Source organism: Salmo trutta, chromosome 1, assembly GCF_901001165.1.
Source record: "Salmo trutta chromosome 1, fSalTru1.1, whole genome shotgun sequence".
Lineage (NCBI taxonomy): Eukaryota > Metazoa > Chordata > Actinopteri > Salmoniformes > Salmonidae > Salmo > Salmo trutta.
The window spans coordinates 46,755,976-46,765,346 of record NC_042957.1 but is presented as its reverse complement, the minus strand read 5'-3'; the positions used below and the strand labels follow the sequence as shown (position 1 = coordinate 46,765,346).

General features: G+C 47.9%; 1 protein-coding gene across 1 annotated transcript in view; it reads left to right on the top strand.

Annotated features, from left to right (window-relative positions):
• The window catches only part of LOC115197469 (LIM and SH3 domain protein 1), a 35,147-nt gene continuing 25,776 nt past the window's right edge, over window positions 1-9,371 (top strand). Inside the window, exon 1 of the mRNA XM_029759032.1 lies at window positions 1-476. Coding sequence (XP_029614892.1) covers window positions 408-476 — 69 coding nt within the window. The 5' untranslated portion in view covers window positions 1-407. The remainder of the gene's footprint in view (window positions 477-9,371) is intronic.

Below are 9,371 nucleotides of genomic sequence, written 5' to 3'. Positions count from 1 at the left end.
AAACCTAGTTCCGCATTCCATGGAATCAACCAACTTAAAAGCCTTGAGTATCGCTATTTGTGTTGGATTTAAGTATCAAATCTAGTATACGCTGATCGATCTCCATAGATTGATATCTGATCACAGGATTTATCCAATTCTAAACGCCGCCTTTGAAATCAAGCGTCTCCTTGTGGGACCGCCTCCTTTCCTTTCTCCTCGGGAGCGCGGCATTGGAAAGAGAGGCGCCGTGCCCGCGCTTTACGTGTCTGGTTCGTGTGCTGACAGCCAGCTGTGCGATTAGAACGACAACAATCTCCGGGATTTGATAAATCCAGCCGTCAAACTCGACCCGTATTGTTTGGGAAGAACACGTTTAGTTGACAGTTATTTTTTTTATCGTCTAATTTAAACAGCATTCCTCAAACATGAATCCGTCGTGTGGCAGATGTGGCACAATCGTGTACCCGACGGAAAAAGTGAATTGTCTGGACAAGGTAAGGAAAAAAACATTTGCAACCAAGCATTTGAATTCGCAGTCACCTGCTCCTGTTTGTGTATTATACATTCCATTATCAATACAATTTTCTTTAGCGTGTTTGTTAATGATTTGTGATGCCCGGGCAGGTAGGCTAACTAACATTCGCTAGATAGCACGTTACCTGTCTGTGTGGATGTGATTGTGAAAGACTAGTAACGTTAGCTAGCTTGCTCTTTGATTTGTTGAACGTTTAGCTAGCTAACTAATTAGGTTTGCTAGCTAACCAGTCGTTTAAATTATCTGATTTTTAATTTTACATTTGCCACGTTGGATTTTCACAGATTTGAATTCTTGAACGAAGCGTTTCCTGTTTTCACCACAAACCAGCCAGTTTTAGCTTGCTGCGTTAACGTAAGGCTAGCAAGCTAACGTTATCAAAGACAGGAATGTGGTTAGCATTTCCATCAGCAGAACATCAGAGCAGTCACTATCAGATTGTGATTGATGGCATACAACGATCAATTATGATTAACTTGTTTGCTGGTCACTAAAGATTAACTTCTACAACATTGCATTGTAAAATCTACCTTACTAGGTTAGTCCAAATTGAGGATTTCGGTTAATGTAACGTTACCAAGCTAGATGAAGAGATTAATTAGTATATTCGTGCTTAAAGTTATTTAGCTAATGTTAGTTTCAGTTCTCCCCAAATCCAGAAATTAACATGTGTGATGCTCTACCATCGCCAATTTTATAGCCAAAACTTCATTGTGTAATTTAAATCAGTGTCAATTTGACTCAAGCTAAGCATCTTGGTTTTTCAGGATGCTGTTTCCAAGTTGAAACAATAATTTGGGGTTGTTCAGTTGCAATAGAGTGCCTTATCAAAATCCAGTGTTTGCTAGCAGCTCACACAAGCTACCCCGGATAAGGAAGTGTAATCTATCAGGGTGTGTAAGATTGAAAACTCCAAGGGAACAGAGCCATGCTTCACAAGTTCAGTGAAATTAACTTTTTTTTGTCTATCACAACATCCATCTGTGTGGGCTTTGTGTGCATGCGTAGGCTAGCGAGTGTATTAGAAAACAGTCACTGTACTATCGTAGTCTTGTCTGTATAGTCTCTTGCCACTCAGTACTGCAGTAACACGTTCTGCAGCGTGTTGTTCTGCTGCCAACTGAAACGACACTACCTTTATGGCACGTCAATCAGGCTGAACCACACAATCCCTGTCCCCGCTTTTTTTTGCCCACCGGATAGACCAAGGCTATAATAATCAAATATTCTCACGTGGTCCCTCTTCTTGTAATTTGAAGGTCTGTTACTTTTGCTGCCAGAGCGCGCTGAGCACATTGCATTACTCTAGTGGAGGATGTGGGCGGGGTCACCTTTTGTGGCGAGAGAAGGATGCATTGACATTTCCTACACACTCTAGTCTAGTGATGCCGGGGGCAAGCTTATAATTTGTCTAATGGGCATTGGGAAGGCCTTGTGGAGCCAATCGCCGTAAGTGGGTGTTAACTATTTGGGTCGATAGATGGAGCGTCTGGTGAGAGACGATATAGCACATTATCAGAGATGCCAATACTTGTCTACACTGCACGCCCATGGGTTTGATCTCGTCATACTCCCTGTTGTGCCAGAAGAAGGCCCTTGTTATTGTTGTCCATCATGTAGATGAAATTGACAACCCTTGCCTTGGATTGAAATGTAGATCCCAAAATAAAACATACACATTCGTGTAAACTATTTCTAGGTGTTGAGGCTAGAAATCAGGTGAACTGAACACAAGCAGAACCGCAACCGTGTTCTCTGGAAAATCGTGCCGAAAGCAGCGCACATTCCGGCAGACAGACACTCCCATAAAAATGTGCTCTGTCAGAGGCCTGCTGTGCTGCCTGTCTCCCCCTCTGCGCTACACACAGGAGCAGAGCCTGCTACTCTGAGCCCGGGGAGCGTCTGTCTGTCTTAGCTGCTATTCCGCATCAGCGCTCTCCTCCTCAGACACACGAAAACAACCTCCCTATTCCCCTCCTGGGCACCGGCTGCCCTTCTCGTTTGTTTAAACCAGACGAGGCCGGCCGCGAAGGGCGGCAGTTTTTCCCCCAGTCTGGTTCAGGTGAATGTAGTCATGGCTGCAGCTTGCGGTTCCCTTGGTGACCGCTGAATACTTGCTTACCTGACAAACTGTCTTCTGGTGTAATGTATGGGGCTGTGCTGTGGAGAAGCTGGGCCACAGACTCTTGTTTGTCTGCCGCCCTGCATTTCATGATAGTGGGACAGGGCTGGGATCTGCAGGAGGAGGGGGCACCTGAGGATGAGGTGTAAAGACAGGAAGAATGTTATGTGAGACTAAAGCGAGTAGGCATACTCATCTGTCTTGCTTTCAATATGTGGACGTTGCCTGTTAGTAATGCAGTACTATGCTTCAGAGTCCTCCTAGCTATCGAAGCAGATGAGTGCTGTTGAGGACCTGGAGCCTCGCTGAAAGGGTTATGTTAACTGCAGGAGGTGGGATTTTGCCAGATAGTAGGTTATTCATAACCGGAGTGCCGACTGTACACACTATGCAAAACTGGTTTAACCAAGCCTGGAAACATGGCCGTGTGCGTGTATTCCTATTTGAAAGACTGCATTTGTTTGACTGTGTGCAAGTACTAGACAGATGATGTGTTTCTGTGTTCTGAGAGTCTCTGTTATATTGATGGAATGACTTCCTGTGTGGGAGATTCTATACAGGTGCTCAGTATGTGTTTTCTACCCTGTGCCTTTGCGTGTGTCCGTCACTCGTACCTATACTTTTTGTTTTATTTCGATGGACGTTCTCTTCCCCGATCCGCAACCCGTTCTGCAAGGACTCTTGCATGCTTTATCAATATTTCATTGTGACATACATACCACTATACGTCTGCTCTGTGGCTTCAAATGTGTGAGAGCAGCCCAGGCGGTGTGCCAGGAAGTAGAGTGAAGGCCTAGCAGGGAAGAAGCTCACAGATGAGTTCCTCTCCTCTTTGTAAAGCAGACCCCCCCCCCCCCAACACACACACACGTAGAGTAGGGAGAGAGAGAAACCTGTGATCTTCCTCAACTCTGGAAGAGGGGCAGGTTCAGGGAGGGGAAGCGAGCACATAAGGTCCTAAAGAAGAACAAAACAAAAGGTCTGTCTCCTGTCCCGGCTCAAATATCGGCTCTTAACATGCAAGGTAACATGTCAGAACGCAGCGATAAGCTAACTCGATAAACGCTTTTTAAAAAGATCATAAAAAGTCACAGCCTTGGATTTTTGGTTTAGGACTTTCAGTTTTTCTAGATACAAGCCGTAGCTTATTTTTCTCTGCTTAAATGCAGGGCAGAGGATTCAAAATAACAAGACTGGACAAAATGCAGCCATATAAAGCATGCGTAAACAGGCGAAGCAAGGCTCACCTCATCAGTGAGGTTCCTTCAAGGTGCGTTTTTAGATGATCAAATTGTGTACCTTTTCATACATTTAAAAAAAAAATATATATATATATATATATATATTTTTTTTTTTTTGGTTATGGTTAGGTCTAATCACATTCCAGATGTTATAAAATAGAGCCCTGGAGGATAAGATCAAGATTTTTTTTGTGGCTCCAGCACAGCTGTCTGATGCTCTGTGTTCTATCAAGCAAACACTTATGATATGACCTTTCAGGAACAGAGAGGAGTGCCTCGTCTGTAATGCCCAGTGTATAGTATGACTGGGATTTTTCGGCCATTGCAATCCTTGGGTTGGGTCATTTTTTTTTTCTTGGGTTATCTAAGTTCAAACTGTTTAAAAAATGTAATTACTTTGGGGAAAACGCTTTCAGTGTAAACTGAAACGAGTAAAAGTAAATTATATAAAGTATGTAGAAAAGATTATGGACCTATATAATTGGAAATGTGTAGAATTTCAGGAAATTTGCTTAGAATGCTAAATTAAGTTGTACGCCGCCAAGATGGGGAACCTCTAAAATGTAATTGGGGGGGGGGGCTCAACAATCTTCTACACCCCCCTGACACACCCACCACCTTAAACCCCTTTTGATCCAGAAACATCCCTGCATCGCACACAGTCTTAGTTAGGTCAAAGGTCAGAATGCAATCTGACTCTGAACCAACAGAGATACCACCACCATCGTTTTAAGAGAAGCTGAGAGGTCAAACCCGACTCCTCCCCTGTAGCTGAATCATGTCCACTCCCCCCGCTCACCATCATCTTGGCTGATGCAGTCACACCCCCACAGGAACAAGCCTCATCATGTACTGTTGCTCTGCAAAAAAAACATATGCAAACCCCCCCCTCCCCAAATAGCCCCCTCTTGGCTATCTCATCAGGATCAACAGTGCCAACTCTCTGCACGCTAGTCTGCCTACCGCCTGTCAGCACTGACTGGACCGTTCTACATACACTGTTCATAACAGGCTCATTCAAATACACGGCGTCAACGACTAACACTGATCTGTCAGTTGATCTTATTCAAATAGGCCTTTCTGATACTGTCTGATCAGACAAACAAGTCATGTAATTCACTGGTAGTGTTTAGAAATGGTTTCCCACTGAAATGAGATTAGGCCATTTTTAAACGGGCTGGCAAAATGCGGAGGGATTATATTTAACAGCTGATTCATGTTGTCTGAGTTTTTTTTCTTTTTCTTTCTCCAGCCAGTCGCCTCCATTTGTGACTCCGATCAGGGTCCATGGTGGAGTCAAGTCACCTGAGGTTCTGTGCTCTGTATGTGTGTCTATGGAACTGGGACACCCGTTGCTCTCAATACTATGGCTCTATTAATAGGAGTACAGAGCGATTTTTGATTCTCCTGTTCTCTGTGTGTGAGATGGAGGAGACTGTGGAAAAGGGACCGTTCAGACGAAGTGTAAATGTACAGTTCAAGCTGGGTGTGTGTGCTTCCTGTCCAGAAACATGCGAGTCGACATTCTACCAAAATGCTCTGAGTCTGTCTCCAGCTCTCCACAGTCAGGGATTTCAGAATGGTTTGGTGCCTCTGTTTAAGCACACTACAGCAGATCCACACACACACACGCACACCACAAGTGGTCTGTGGATGAGTGTTAAGTGTATACTTTAGCGAGTGCTGTGGTTTTCCCGCTGGCCAAAAGAAGAGGTTGACTGTGGTAAAAGCGACTGCATCAAGTAGGTCAATAATTAACCGTGGGCTTCAATGAGTTAGTGTAGCGTTTCCCAAACTCGGTGCGCGTTTTGGTTTTCGCCCGAGCGCAACGCGGCTGATTTCAAATGATCAACGCTTGATGATTGGTTGATTTTTTTTTTTTTTTATTGGAGTCAGCTGTGTAGTGCTAGGGCAAAAACCCAAACGTGTGCACCCCCTTAGGGTCCTGGGGACCCAGTTTGGGAAACCCTGAGTTAGTGGCAGCCAGATGTGGGCTCACTGAGGCAACACACACTGTGTGTGTGTGAGACTGAAAACCTTGTGAGTCTAGTAGTGTCCCTATCGGATGTGCACACAGCCAGACAATGTGTCAGGAGTGCCTCCTATAGCCTGGGATCTGTCCATACTGGCCGGGGTCTGGGCCACAGTCTGAGGGATCGTTAGGCTGCCTGAGCACGTTTACAACATGTAGCCCTGGACCCCGGAGCTGTGCTGATTCAGGGAGACAGTCCTGCTTTTTACAGGATTTGATTTTTTTTTTTCTCTGCCTCCGTGTCTGCAGTGTCCTGGGTCTCTTACGGACTGCCAGATCCTACCTCTCAGCACCGACCCAGGCCCCGGACAGGTTTTTCTGGAGTCTGACCGTCTCATCTCGTTCTAAATGAATCTCTCCTGGTCTCTCTCAGTAGTGTGTTAGCCCCAGAGACGGTCACGGGGGGGGGTAGTCCTGACCTGGTGGAATGTGGTTTAGCAGGTCTGGTGAATGCCGGTATTATTTTTGGACACGGCTGCAGTCCAAGCCTGTTCTCTATGGAGCTGGAATTCACCCAAGGTCAATATTGAGTTTACCCAGGTAAACACCGGATCAAAGTCCTCTGCTGCCGTTCAGCTCACCTTTACCCCTCCGCTTGAAGGCATTAGCACCCGCAGACACGCGCTCCTCTATTGGCTCTCCCTCTGTTCCATTTGTTTATCCATCGCTTCTCCATAACACACATTAGGATTACAGATTAGGGGTGATGCCCCTAGGGAATGTAGAGAGTATGGTAACGGAGAGAGACTGGAGTTGAGACATCAGATTGGGATGAATATTTAGACAGGTGGACAGACTAAAAATGGCCACCGCATCTGGAAAAAGCTGAGGCCTAGATTTAGTGGAAATGGAAACCACCGTGTGGGAAGTTATGTTTGAACAGTCAGCGATTTGACATGGCAGAGCCACAGAGAGGGAGAGGCGAAGACGATGCATCCGCCAGTGGGTCCTATCTCTCTGACTGGGCCTGTGTGTTTGGGGTATAGGTTTGGCCCAGTGTTGCTGGCTGGCTCTGGATCAGAGCTCCATTGACCAGGGCTCAGGGCCGGTGTCCAGAATGAGCCCACTCCTTTGTCTGCCTCAGCCCGGCTCTGCTGGTCAGCAGCTTCACACACACACAGCCCTGGGTGGTCCGTCCGTAAAGGCCAGTGTGAGAACACACCAGACCAGACTAGAATTCTGAAAAGGTATCGGAGCGAATGGGGGGGTCATGGATTTAAGCCAAATGCTTTTGTCCTGTAGTGGATTAACTGCATCCAGGAAACCCTGCTATATGTTCTGGAAACACTCCTTGTTCTACAATCCTCCCCTCGTCACTGTGGTTGTCTTCACTGTTCCATAGTGTTTTAATGTGTATCTGCGGCTGTCATGGTGGACATCCTGACCCTCTCCGGACCCTCTCCGGACAGCGAGGAGAGAAGATGATTTATAGTGTGCTATATCAATATTATAATATTATAATAATTAGTAGTGTGCTGCATGATTTTATTTCCCCCCAGCCTGTATCACTGTAGAACACACAGGGACCTGGTGGATACCCCCAGCCTGTATCACTGTAGAACACACAGGGACCTGGTGGATACCCCCAGCCTGTATCACCGTAGAACACACAGGGACCTGGTGGATACCCCCAGCCTGTATCGCTGTAGAACACACAGGGACCTGGTGGATACCCCCAGCCTGTATCACCGTAGAACACACAGGGACCTGGTGGATACCCCCAGCCTGTATCACCGTAGAACACACAGGGACCTGGTGGATACCCCCGGCCTGTATCACCGTAGAACACACAGGGACCTGGTGGATACCCCCGGCCTGTATCGCCGTAGAACACACAGGGACCTGGTGGATACCCCCAGCCTGTATCGCCGTAGAACACACAGGGACCTGGTGGATACCCCCAGCCTGTATCGCCGTAGAACACACAGGGACCTGGTGGATACCCCCAGCCTGTATCGCCGTAGAACACACAGGGACCTGGTGGATACCCCCAGCCTCTATCGCCGTAGAACACACAGGGACCTGGTGGATACCCCCAGCCTGTATCGCCGTAGAACACACAGGGACCTGGTGGATACCCCCAGCCTGTATCACCGTAGAACACACAGGGACCTGGTGGATACCCCCAGCCTGTATCACCGTAGAACACACAGGGACCTGGTGGATACCCCCAGCCTGTATCACCGTAGAACACACAGGGACCTGGTGGATACCCCCAGCCTGTATCACCGTAGAACACACAGGGACCTGGTGCATACCCCCAGCCTGTATCACCGTAGAACACACATGGACCTGGTGGATACCCCCAGCCTGTATCACTGTAGAACACACATGGACCTGGTGGATACCCCCAGCCTGTATCACCGTAGAACACACAGGGACCTGGTGGATACCCCCAGCCTGTATCGCCGTAGAACACACAGGGACCTGGTGGATACCCCCAGCCTGTATCGCCGTAGAACACACAGGGACCTGGTGGATACCCCCAGCCTGTATCGCCGTAGAACACACAGGGACCTGGTGGATACCCCCAGCCTGTATCGCCGTAGAACACACAGGGACCTGGTGGATACCCCCAGCCTGTATCGCCGTAGAACACACAGGGACCTGGTGGATACCCCCAGCCTGTATCACCGTAGAACACACAGGGACCTGGTGGATACCCCCAGCCGTAATGCCCTTTTTCCACCACAGGGACACACCACGATTTACTGTGTGTTTGAATGGTTGTATGTTTGCTGTGTGTCGGCTTCAGTGGGCTGACTTATGTGTGTGTGTAGGCAAGTAGTGGAGAATGTTTAGTGAAAGAAAGACAGGAAAAGGGGATGGCTGAATAGAGAATACCCCAGAGCCATGTTAATATGGACTGTCTTTCTCTTTCTTCCTCCCTCTCTCTTTTGCCTTCCCTTGACAGCAGGAACGGCCAGATCATTGCCTCACTCCCTGGCGTTGCTCTCATCCACCCCTCCCTCCCTTCGCTCTCTCCCTCCTTTCATGCTCCTTCCTCTATCCCTCCAGCCTCCCTCCCTCGGCCCCCCTCTGAACCCTCAGGCCACAGATCAGCCTGCTGTCGAGAGGGGGGGGGGGGGGGGGTGTGAGACTAAGAAGGATAGTGCTGTTGTGAATATGGTTAGAGGGAGAGAAGCAGACCCAGGCTTGCAGAGATGAACAGATGGACAGAAAGGAAGAGAAAGAGAGGGTCAAATCAACCCGAACACGGGTCTTTTCCAGCAGTCAGTCATCCCATCAGGAGAGCTCAATGTGCTCTGTTGGCAGTGCTGCGTATGGCTATGGGTGAATAGGGTCAGGGCCGTGGAACTGGTTCAGTCACTAGATGTGTGTTTGTGACGCGTGTGTATTTCTGAGTGACGTTAGATCTCCACACAAGGCCAGGAATATCAAGGGGTCGTGACTTTGAAGCCCTGATAACAACCGTTTTTTCAGGACCTTTGGCTCTTC